Source organism: Phodopus roborovskii, unplaced genomic scaffold (assembly GCF_943737965.1).
Source record: "Phodopus roborovskii unplaced genomic scaffold, PHOROB, whole genome shotgun sequence".
NCBI lineage: Eukaryota > Metazoa > Chordata > Mammalia > Rodentia > Cricetidae > Phodopus > Phodopus roborovskii.
In genome coordinates this window covers 2,145,193-2,157,971 of record NW_026126461.1, presented here as the reverse complement: position 1 = coordinate 2,157,971, position 12,779 = coordinate 2,145,193, and the positions used below count along the sequence as shown (strand labels likewise).

The window sequence follows — 12,779 nt, the reverse complement described above, 5'->3', positions numbered from 1 at the left end:
CGTTGGAAACTCTGTGCTACCCAGTTTTCCTCATAGGAATGTTTATCCACTTAGATGACTCTGAGTGTTCCTAACATGGAGGACAGAAACTCATCAGCTGTATGAGATATGGAATGATCCTAGAAAACAGGGTGATGGTTTTTTAAAAATAATTTATTGCTAAAAAAAAATCTCCCTCTGAGAGGCATGTGTGTGCTAAGGGGCAGGGAGGCAACGGGAACCCCTGGAAGCTAGAGATCTTAGCTTTCATCCCACTTCCAGGGACACCAGTGCCTGAGGCCAGAGGTTCTTTGGAGAGAACCTTCTAGTGGTGCCTCATTGCTTGGGGTCAAAGGAGAAGAAGGAAGAGGAGATCAAGACCTGAAAATTCTGGAGAGGTTCCCATTGCGTTTGTCCACTCTGTCATGGGGCAGTACTAAAGTGAGACATGGGGACAAACTCTAGATGGGGGGGAGCATTTAATCATAAGAGTGTAAAGATTAGGGTTGGCCCCTGAGGGGCCTAAGCACCTCTTCCCTTAATCCCAGCCATGGAAGGTTTCACTGCTCCCTTCTGTGAGTCCGTTGGCAGCACAGCGATCTACACAATTGGCCGGTCAGATGAAAATGATGGCATGGCTGGTACCTTGACTTTCCCTCCCCTGCCCCTGTTCCTTCTCCTTTGTAAATCCGACTTCCACGACAACACTTATGCTGTAGTCAGTGGAATCCAGACATCAGACTACAGTTCTGACAAATATGAGTGTGTGTCAAGCCCGACAGTATAGAGAGCTGGCAGGAGGGGACCGCGTGTGACAGGAGTAAAACTCAACAGAGATAGCCTCCTGATGTCCCACTAAACTGGTTCCAATAAGAAGCCGCCACCTGTGGGCAAGGTCGGTGCTGGCTCAGAATGAGGACAGATGGGCCAGAGGAAGCAACCAGGAGGCAAGATCACTACAAAAGGAACCAAATTGAGTCAAGGACATGGATGTCACAACTCAGTCCTGAACCCACAAGATGAGAGGGAAAGCATCAATTATGGGTAGTGAAATCAACACTAAAAGATGATGAAAATGAAGAGAATAAATGACTCCAGGCTGTCCAGCCCTAGATGGAGCACCTACAATACAATCCCTCAGCTAACACTTGGGGGACATCATAGAAGGGGCTGTGGAAAGATGGTAAGAACCAGAAGTCCAGGATGTCTACTGCATGACAATGTCTTCTGAACAGGGTAAAGACGATGCTCTCAGGAATCAACAATACGACTGTCTGCATAAGACTGCCTTCAAAGTCCACACTAATCGACATGCCAACATGGATGGAAGACATTTTGTAAAGCCCCACCCATAGATGAAGAGCTATAGGCAGTCAATGGCTGCTGGGAATAGGGCAATCCATGCAAATAATGTGTCAACACTAATTAGACTCAACGGGTTTCATGTACACACACACACACACACACACACATCAATACTGAAGAATTTATGAATTCAATAAGGGGTTGTGGAGAGGGACTAAGGAGTTGGAGGGGCAAGAGAGGGAATGGAGATGATATAAATATAGTGTACTCATATGAATTCCTCAAATTTTACCAGAAAACTATGATTTAAGAAACAGTGTTTAAAATTTTTTCCTAATGACTTACTAAAATGATTGTCATCTTAAAAGAAAATGGTTGAAATACAATACAGCAATGAACATGTTTCTATGTGCTACAAAAATAATTCACAAAACAAATACTAATCAAGGCACGAGAGATAATCTTTTTAAAGATGGCAAATTGGTCACTAAACAAGCTTAACTTCATCAGGTGGCCTCAGTATGGACTTACACTGTCACTGTAGGACACATCTGTGCTCCGAGACACAGTGGAGTACAGGGTCCGAGTGCTACCCAAAGTCCCATTCCTGCGGCTCCTCATGCTGAGCCTGGCTCTCTCGAAGGACATCTTGCCTGTGGAGATTGGAGGACAAGTGGGTTACAGACAGTAAAAGGGCTTCCCTGGAGCATGCACCCTGGTGGCTCATCCTGCCCATCCCCCTTCCATTGCCATGGGCAGTGTACCATGTTCCATCTGGCTCATCAGCATCATCTACCCTTCCCCTATTACTTTTCATCCTCGAGGACCCAGCCAGCATTTCTGCCCCTCAGCACTATGTCCTCCCCAACTCCTCATGCCTCAGTGCTGCCACAAGGCTCATTTATTGATCTTCCTGACCTCCATTGGCTCACTGAGGTCCAAACCATGCCTGTCCTGTTCACTACTATGTGTCAAGGACTGGGCAATGTGCATAAAGCATACCCACATACACGTTCATTGGATGAGTCAGTTGGGTGAATCGGTACAACCTTACAAATCCTGCAGGACAACTGCCATGCCACCTCTTGTAACCTCTGGGTGTAGAAACATCTAGCACACAAGAATTGACCCCTACAGTGCTTCTGGCCCCACAGCTCTGTGACCTTAACTCCCCCATCCAAGATCCATATTCCCAGGCCAGCCACAAACTCTCCTGAGCCACAGCTCTTGGGAACTCTCCTAGAACCCACTCAGAGTGTACAACCTAAACTGGTTAAAGCACTAAGCACCTCTTTTACTTCTCCCCCAAGGCATTTCAAAGAACTGCACAGAGTATTAATAGGTACTTCACATACATTACTGCAAAACCGCAAATCAATCCTGCAATATATTCGAGATGCCTCCCATATAGCAAATTGCTTCTGAGTGGGGCCCAGACAGTTGGGAAGCCATTTCATTTGCTCTGCAATGAGAAACTTCACTGCCCTGCAAAGGAAAGGGTGTTTTTCCCCCCATTGGAGACCACATCTCCACCAAACTGTGGAAGCCGTACAGCCGGCAAGCCTGTCCCACTTCTTTCGGGCATCGGTCTCTAACCCTTGCCTGAGGTCAGCTGACTATGGGAATCCGTGTGAATCCAGGCACCTTTTATGATGTCTCATGTAACACGTGGTACAGGTGCCCATGTTTATTGACCCTCTAGACACATTCTGGTGTGAAAATTAAAAACAGATTTTGGAAAAAGTCCCAAGAGAAAAGATTGTAAGAGAGCTCCCAGAGGCCTGGAGAGGGGCTGAGAAGGGAGTGTCGGAGGGGAGCCACAGGGAAGGAAAAGAGGCTTAGACTCATCCAAAGGAGAGGGAACTCAAAGGACTGACAAAAACCAGGAAGGCCAGAAGGAAAGAGAGCTGGGCCTTGAAGAGGGCAGCAACACATCCAATCAATGTCCATCCCCAAATACACACCCACATCCAATAACCCTGAACCTGCTAGAAAAATGGACGAAAGACTGAAATTGAAATCCATGACAGGGGATGTGCTCTCTAATCAACATAAACATTGTTCAGCATCCTTAGAATCAAACAGGAAGACTTCCTTAACAATAAGGCACCAACAAGGAGATTTGTGGGCAGCAGTGTTGTGTGTTGGGAAGATGGTGAGGGGCAGACACATTCAGACAGTGGGGGTGAGGGTCAGGGGTAGAAGATGCAATAAAAACTGCTTTCGTTCCTGCAAAGTCATTAGTTTTGACGTAGCAAGTTTAAGTCTTGCAAACAGCATAGCAAACTTTAAAAATGGTCATTATTGGCTTTAGGGAATCTGGATGAAAGAATCAGAAATACATTAAAAAGTTAGATTTAGTTTTCATCAGCAATGCATCCCATGGTAACTTGTCTACACTCCGGGGGATGGGTGGATGGCCCTACACCCATGAGCAAACATATGGGCAGCATGGCATAGACTTGTTGTGAGTTTTTCAAAGTACATAAAGTTGGGAAGGAACTGAGAGGGAAGGGTGTTGGAATAGTTGGAGAAGAGAGAGTTGGGGTGGATTCAATTAAAATATATCATTTGCATAAAATTCTCGAACAATAAAAAAGTTGGTATTCCAGAGTCTGAAGAGATGGCACAGATGGTAAAGTGTTAGCCTCCCAAGTGTGAGGACCGAAGTTTAGGTCCCAAGAAGGCACATTAAAAAGTTGGCTGTGGTGGTGTGCTCCAGGACTCACACCAAGAGCAAGATACCCATGGCAAAGACAAGCAAATCTTTGGTGATGTTCCAGGCCAATGAGACATTGTCCGAAATAGACAATGAAACATGCCTGGGGGTTGAAACCACAGACTGTCCTCTGACATCCTCATGTGTACACATCTGCACCCACATAAATATGAGTGTGAATTCATGTACACACCACACACACACACACACACACACACAGTCACACTTGGAAGATATTCAACAGTGAGTTACTTGCCATGGGAAAAACTGGAAACAATCTATATTTCCATCACTAGGAGAATGTTTCTCCCAGAGTAGACAAGATGATGGTACCATGACAGGAGTATACAGATGATCTGGGGAAATTGATAGAGCTTCTTGCAAGTAGGAAAAAATCAAGGTGAAAGAAGTAACAACAATAACAACAAAACTCTTATCTTGCGTTCGTGCTCAAATACTGCTTCCAGACACAGTTTCCCTACATAGGTAAGTCAGGCAGCATGCTTGCTGATAAGGCAACTATCAAATGCATCACACATAACACTCAAAAACATGTGGATCCAGATCCATCAAAGTGCTGGCCACTACTGTGTGGGCAGCAGGGGTGACTATGCGTGACTTTAATTTCATTCTCTAACTTGTTGTGTTTTCCCAAATTAAATATATCATTTATGTCACCCGGGAAAAGTCTTTAGTGAAAGGCAAAGCATCTTGGAGCTGGATAAGGTGAAGCTATCCCCTGACCTTAGCTTGAAGCCCTCTCCTCTAGGAGACAGGAGGAGAGAGAGAGTGAAGAGGGCAACACAAAGGTCTCTGTCTCCAGAGCACGTGGAGAGAACAGAGCTGGAAGAGAAAAGGGTGTGATGCATCTCTTTGCTCTAAAGAGGAACCTAACAGATAGGGGGGGACCTCTATCAGAATATAATAGTATTAACAATAACAGTACAGGGACCTCTATCAGAATATAATAGTATTAACAATAACAGTACAGGAACCAGAAGGCATTTCAAGGGTAGATGGGAGAGATGAGAAATTGAAAATAAAATGGCTAAAGAGAACAAGTCTGTCAAGGACACAAGGTCTTGGGGGCTCACTCAGCAGCCAGAGAGGCCACAGCCCCTCTCCATACTAATAGGAATAGAGCAGTCTTCATTGGTTTCTTTCGTCGGTGGTGGTGGTGGTGGTAGGGTGTGTATGTGTGTGTGTGTGTGTGTGTGTGTGTGTGTGTTTCTAAATGTCTCTTTTTGCATAAGGATACAGATGCAAACATCTGCTCTGGAGCTCTTGGTCCACTCTGCCCATTTGCTCTGGTCATATAGCTGGGCAGGTGGCCAGAGGAACTCCTGTAGCTCTTGTCTCTTGGAATGGAGAGGGAGTCACCACTTCACCCAAGGAAAAGTCGTGTATAGATGATAGCCTCTTCTGGCATCCATGGGCACTGTTCATATGGAGTGCATATGCACTCATTCAGACATACACACATAAACATAAATACAAGTAAGTATTTTTTTAAGTCATAAGGATAGGAATGAAACATGAAAGCTCTGGTGCCCTTCATTCCCAGGATTCAGAAGTTCGTAGAGAAATGCAAGGCACACTTTTCCATAGCAATGAAAATGAAAACCATACATCAAGAGGAAGTCAGACAAACACACCCAAGAAAGACCTACTGATGTAGTAGGAGGGAGAAGGAGCTACCACAATGCAGAAAAAAAGCCAAAGCAAAGGCTTGTAGGTCTGAATAAAAACCAGACTGACGCTGGGCTCGATGATGATCAGGAACTAACGTAGCCTCTCTGATCTATCTCCTTGCTACTGAGGCTGGGCCCAGCGCTGGGGTTACAGTGAGAATCAAAAACGATGTTTATGCATCAGACTTGGCACAGTGTTTGAATGGCATCAGTATTAGAGCTGTGTCATTCCTGCTAAACTAGTGTTGGGACCTTCTAAGAACAGTGAAAGAGATATATGATGGAAAGTAAGTTGTTGGGAAGGGTTGGTACTACATAAGTTGTTGGAAGAACCTAATTAGATGTGCTTCCTAAAGGACCAGAAGCAGAGGAGGCAAGGGCAGAAGAGCCAGTAAGAGAAGGGAGGGAGGGCTCCGGGAGTGGGGTAGAGGGTGTCCCCCCATTAGATTTAGCAGGAGAACTGTCCAGCTGAGGATCTCAGGCTCTTCTCAGCTGTGAGCCTAAGTACACCCTCAGGTTTCCACTACGTAGGCCTCTCCATCATGATGACTGTTGTATGTGGACCTCTCCACATAGAAACTGGTCTCTGTAGGCCTCTCTAACATGGAGACCACTCTGTGTAGGTCTTTCCAACATGGACACTGGCCTATGTGGGCTCCATCATGGTGACTTGACCATAAGGGCTTTTTAAACATGACAACTTGCTTTATTGAAACAAATGGCTAAGAAGGTAACAGAGAAAGCATGATAGCAAGACAAATCGCAATCTTGTATTACCCAATCATAAGTGTCAACCCATCACATTTCCTATATTCTTTTGATGGGCAGCAAAACTCTAGTTCCAACCTGCACTCAAGGAGAGGGGCTGTTAAGAATTGACTACTGGGAGGTGGGCATTCTTGGGGAATCCCAGAGGGCTGTCTACCACTGCACCCTTTAACACTCACTTCCAGAGCCTTTGATTTATCAGATATAATCATCTTCTTAATAATATGCCAAGAATGGCTATGAGACTACCAAACACCACTCAGGTTCTCCAGTGTAACCCCGGGCAAGGACCCCTATGGCACCCGACTCAGAGTTAACTATAGCAAAGGGGGATAGAACACAAGTTAACTACATTCTCACCATGTACCCTAATCAGCCTCTAAAATAATGGTTAGTACTTCTGTCTGCCAAGTACCCGACACTTTACTACAATGCCCAACTTCATCTGACTTTGACCCAACATATGATTTAGCCATTCCTTTTGTTATGTGTTTTACCTTTGAGAAGAAATATTATCTTCCTGTTATTGGTCATTTCTGCATCTTCCATTCTCACTGCTGTCCTTCTTGACTATACTGGTAGGTGTGACCCTTCCTTCCTGACTGATCCACCCTGGACTCATCCATCACCATCATAAAACACCATGGGAAAGATTTCAATGGATCATGATGGGAAACATGCATACTGGGAGGTTGGTATCAGCATGAGGGTTTTTACACAGAGTTCCCACATGGACAACTTGACCTGTACTTACCTCTAACGCTACAAGCTTGGTTCTGTTTTCATTATATTTTTGGACCCTGTAAAGTAAACTCTATGGGCAGCCTCATTACTGTTCCTTCTGTATCTTATTTATGCTCTTGTCCTTTATTCATCGGGGTTAATATTTTATTGATTCTGGCTAGAAATAGGTCTAAAATTTTCATATTGATCATAAAGTCTTCTATGTGCAAACTCAAGTTTGTTTTTGTTTCCTGGAAATCATATTGCTGTTTTCTGGTTACAGTGTCCCCTGGGCATGGGTGATCTCACACAAGATCATGTTTCTCCAGATCCATAATGGGTCACAAAGGCAACTGTGAAGGAAACAAAGAGGATATGGTAGCTCAGAGCTGAATACAAGATCTGCGAGTAAAATGCCTTTCAGATCTGCTTGTTCTTGCTCGTCATTTCTACATAAAGCTGGTTCCCTCATAGACATGGCAAAGACTGGCAGCATTGCATGGCCAATGTCAAGTCATAGTCATGTCAAGTCATAGTCAGGAGAGCACTTGAGATGGCAGTCAAACGCCATTCACAGTGTCCTGCATGACCCACACTGATTCCAGAAGGGAACCAGGAAGGCAGAACACAGGCAGCAATGGGTGTGGATTCCAATCCACCCAACAGGAATGGGGGAGCTCCTGTGTCTGTGTTTTTGGTGGCCCAGCTGTGGCAATCACTGGTGAAGCATGGGAAACATGGAAATTTACGTAAAAAAAACCATTATATTAGAAGCAAAAGTCCTATGTGCAGGAGATGTGGACAGGAGAAATCCCCACCGAGCTAAGTTAAATAAATGATTCTATAATGCAAAGACAGAAAGAAGAGAATAGGAAAAAACAAGAGAAAGGGACTTGGCTAAGAAGGAAGGCTTCCTCCAACCACAGAAGAACATGGCCAACTGCAAGCTGGGAAGAGCTGGGAAAGTGTACCAAGCCCACCTCACCCCCCCATGCTCAGGCTGGCATGAGAACCACAGCTGGGGCAGATGATGGGGAGGGAGGGTGTGACTATGAAGAGCAGCTTTCCCACAGATGGGACAATCCCAAAGCTTGGTACTCATCTGATAAAACTACACACACAAAGGAGTAATGAAAAAATGTGGACGCTTCAGTGATGCCTGTGGCTGGTACCTGCATCCGTTCCCTGGCCTGGGTCAGGTAAAACCCAGTAGTTATGTGCGATGCCATCAGTTGGAGGGAGGGGGTGAAAGACACGTGGCTCTCCTCTGCACTCTTTCTTCCAACACGATGGTAAATTAAAAGAAAAATGTCTCAACATCCTGAGTCTCGTGGTCAGAAGCATCCTTGGTATAAGTTTATAATTCCCACACTACAGCTCCTACCTACCGTGTTAACACCTGCAACTCCAATCAGGTAGTTCCTGGGGCACCAGACAAATGTGCCTGTTTCCTACAACATGCTGAATGAAGCTCAGGCTGTTTCACTGTGGCTACGTTTCAATGAGTGTACCTGAAAGGCAGACCCATGGGGGTTGGGGGTTCAGTTAATTCTAGGATTTATTTAACTCTGTGAAACTTTTGGCTCTGCATTATCCTCCATATCTCAATTATTTAGATTTACAGATATCTGAGGGATCTAGTGCATTTAATGGGTTCTTTGCACTCACCGGGAGGTTATCTCAGTAAAAAAAGAAAATTACAATCAAGGTAGGCTCTTAGAATATATTTCCCACAACTTCACAATATGCCATGAACATGCTCCCTCCCTTCCCGAGGAGGGGGAGGTCAACTTCCCACTCAGAGAGCAGAGGTTTACATCAGGGACTCACTCCACAAACAGACTAATCTGAGACTCCAGACCAGTGGCTCTCAACCTTCCTAAGACTGCGACCCTTTGGTATAATTCCACAACTATTTCATTGCAATTTCATGTCTGTAATTTTTCTACTATTAAGAATTGTAATGTAAATATCTGACATGCAGAGTACCTGATGTGTGGCTCCTAAAGGGGTTGAGACCCACAATTAAGAACCACTGCCCTAGACTCACCTTCCAGAGCTCTGGGAATGAGCTTGCAGGTACTGCTGTGTTCCAAACCACACTTATAGAACTCCCTGTCCACACTGGAACGCTACAGATTAGACAGTGAACACCTATCCACCCTTAGACTGCACTAATGAGTTCACAGAACCGTGTGGCAGGCCCAGTGCAGAGCTCTTGACAGCTTTCCCATGAAATCCCCAGATGAGGAAAACAAAACACAGAGAAGCCAACTTTTCCAAAGTCCTACAGTTGATACATAGAAAATGCAGGGGTCCAACCCAAGCTGGCTGTCCCACAAGCCCAGCCTTGAAACTGTCAGTAGCTTTGTGCCAGTTCAATGTCTCTTTGAGAAGGTAAGGGTCGCCATTATTGCTATGCTAATAGACTAGCAAATGTAAATATTAGGAAGTTTATGTTGTTAAATAAGAGGCTGGCCACTGTAGACTTTTAAAAGAGAGATGTGGTGAGAGGTGGGGGGATGTGTCTGGTGTGTGTGTGGTATGTGGACTGTGTGATGTGGTATGGAGTGTGTGGTGTGTGTATGTGGTGGTGTATGGTGTGTGTGTTGTGTGTGTGATGTGGTGTGATGTCTCTGTGTGTCGGGGGTGGGGTGGGGGTGTACAGTAGCATATGGAAGTCAGAGGACAACTTGCAGGAGTTGATTCTCTCCTTCCAACATGTGGGTTGTAGGGATTAAATTCACATCCCCAGGACCTCTGTGACTCGTAATGCTAATGCTTATGAATAACTTTTGTAATCTGTCATCATTAGAAGTGGAATATTCTTGCATTCTCTGAACCAGACATACATCAGTGATGCCATTGTCATCGTACAATAACGCTATTTGGCATGTTTTTAGAATTACCTCTTAGCTTGACTCTCACCATGACCAAACATGTCCTAAGATACCATTTTCAGGAAAGATGGACAGTTATATTCCTTTTATGGTAAACACAAATGAAAAAGATGCTCTCATATAGCTCCAAGTGGGAGGAGGCAGTTGTTCGTGCTCTGGGAATGTTCCACAGAGCCTAACACCAAACTCTAGCCTGTTCCTCTCTTCCTTTCCATCAATTATTCATTGTAATGGGGAGGGTGACACTTGCAGAGACTTCAGATACACATGATACCACCCGGGGACATATCCCCATCCTCATTCTGGCAATAACACTGTAGAGGTGTGGGCAGAGGTGTACAAGCCTGTAGGGGCTTACATCCGTCCATCTTGGCCCTCATCTGTCAATCACCATTGAGAAAGACTAAGACTTTTTAAAATTTCTTGTTATTGAAGACATTTTCTTGTTTTTCTAATTACAACATGTTCGAGGTTTGAACAGATGGATAAAAACTGACAAAATAAAAAATTTTGTGGAAGTTTTAGATTGTTGGTCCCAGCAGGCATAGTGTCTACACCGTGAATTCCAGCACTTGGGAGGCAGAGGCAGGAGGATCTCTGCAGGTTTGAGGTCATCCTTTTCTGCATATCAAGCTCCAGGGCAGGCCAGGACTACTACATAGAGACCCTGTCTCAACAAGCCAAAAAATAAAAGTAAGAAAAGATTATTGGTAACCCCCCCTCTGAGGAGCAGAGGTGAGCATTGGTGAGCTCAGCAGCAATGCTTAAAGGTGCTATTTTCCAAAAACCTTCTAGAACAAGATGGGCAGCAGGAACTCAGAAGGGGCTGGAACCTGCTGCCTTCATAGATGCCAAGTCAGACACAAGAAATACAGTCTGAGATGAGAGCAACTTCACCCCAAACTTCAGAGAAGGATAAATACAAAGCCACAGTCTGGAAAGGGCCTCCCTCCCACTCCCAAGACTGAGAAAGTAGAATTCCTGCCGCGGTGAGGACAACTGTGTTAATGTGGCTACGACACACACAAAGGGTACCCGACACTCTACAATCTTAACATCAAGAACCTCCGCATAAGACTTAACATGAACTAGAAATGAAATCTTTAATTATTCATCTAGCCCCTTTGCTTGCCCACTGACTTCTAAATAATACAAGTGATGCGATGCCCATTCCAATCAGCCGAGAAGTCCAGACAGCCACAGAAAGGAAAGGCAGAGGGACACTGTCTGCTTTCTTTGAGCAGGAATGTCATGACAGTTACTTACTTTTACCTGTGTAAGTTCCTCCCCAATAAAAACCTATTTATCATTCATCTTGGCATTGTGAACTCATTATAACTCCTCGCCTTCACCTGCTGTTTGGATTTTATCCCTTTGAATCTGAATGCATCCCTTTTTGAGTTCATTCCGTCTCATCACATTGCTGAATTAAGAAAACTTAGTTTATTCCAATTCCCAATAGATAGGTGGAGTTATTAATAATAGCTATTTTGAGGACTTTTTTATGGGTCACTCAGGAAAAGGAACATGGGTTCATATTTTAAAACCATGCCCCAGGAAATTCCTACATTTATAAAACCACTCAAATGGAGAGGTGATCATCCGTGAAGCAGCCCCTTGCCCCTGACTCTTGAAGGAACCTAAATTTCAGATCTCCACAGGAAAGGATGCTCGGACCAGAGGTACCAAACTCATCACATAGATTGCACAAGCCACAGGAAGCTGGGAGAAAGCAAAAGCTGAGAACATACCGTGGAGCTGCTCAGTCAGCCAAGAGTGTCTCTCTCCCCAGTGAGTCTGCTCCTCTCTTCTCCCACTGGAGGAGGGAGGACTTTATAGCCAGAGCCATCCCAGCCCCGCCTCCTCTGAGCTCCTTTGAAGAGAAGGAATACAAAAAGAAAAGAAAAAAAAATCACACCATACAGAAGCAGTTTTAGCAAGTGAATAGGGATGAACAATGCTTGAGTATATAGAAATGTTAAGAAGGTAATTACTAAACGCTAATAAGATAAGCATTCCTGATTTCCATTCTTGGCTTGCCACTAGTATTAATTCACACTAAAATCTAATTTCTACAGTTAGTGGCACTTTTTAAAAACCACAATTGAGATGGCAAATGCTCATTATGAAAAATGATGATGAGATTAATTAATGAGTTAAAAGCCTTAATTAAGATTAGGTAAACGCTCTTAAATGGCAGTGATTTAACTGGCATTGCTCTTTTGCATACCTTCCCAACTCTGTCTTTCAGCCTTGAGCTGCCTATGCAGAGCTTAGGAGTGTGCCGGGAACCTGAGCTGGACCAGATTTGCTCATTTACAGTGACTCTCACATTAAGTCCTCTTTACACTTCTTTGTCTTTGTAAAACCCGACAGTGGATAGCTCTCAGTCTTAAACGACTCACCATCAATGTGATACTGCCTTTGTTCTAACTGGGGCGGGGGGAGGGTCTTCTAGTATTGGCTATTATTTCCAGTTTATGTGGAATGCAGGCAATAGACACGTAGAAACAGGAGAGTGTAGTTTCCAATCTGATGATATGAGCTGAAGAGATAGATCAATGAACCTACTATTTGCCTGGAAAGCATAAGGGCCCAGCTTGGATCCCCAGTATCCACATAAAAGCCAGGTGTAGGGGGTGTGAATTGGTAATCCCAGCACTGAGTGGGGTAGAAGCAAAAGGACTCACTGGC

General features: G+C 44.5%; 1 protein-coding gene across 1 annotated transcript in view; it reads right to left on the bottom strand.

Annotated features, from left to right (window-relative positions):
• Positions 1-11,879, bottom strand: part of Trpm8 (transient receptor potential cation channel subfamily M member 8) — an 81,478-nt gene extending 69,599 nt beyond the window's left edge. The window contains exons 1-2 of the mRNA XM_051190755.1: positions 11,837-11,879; positions 1,816-1,937 (exon numbers count right to left, since the gene is read on the bottom strand). Of these exons, the coding sequence (XP_051046712.1) occupies positions 1,816-1,932 (117 nt within the window). The 5' untranslated portion in view covers positions 1,933-1,937; positions 11,837-11,879. The remainder of the gene's footprint in view (positions 1-1,815; positions 1,938-11,836) is intronic.
• Positions 11,880-12,779: the final 900 nt, after the last annotated feature.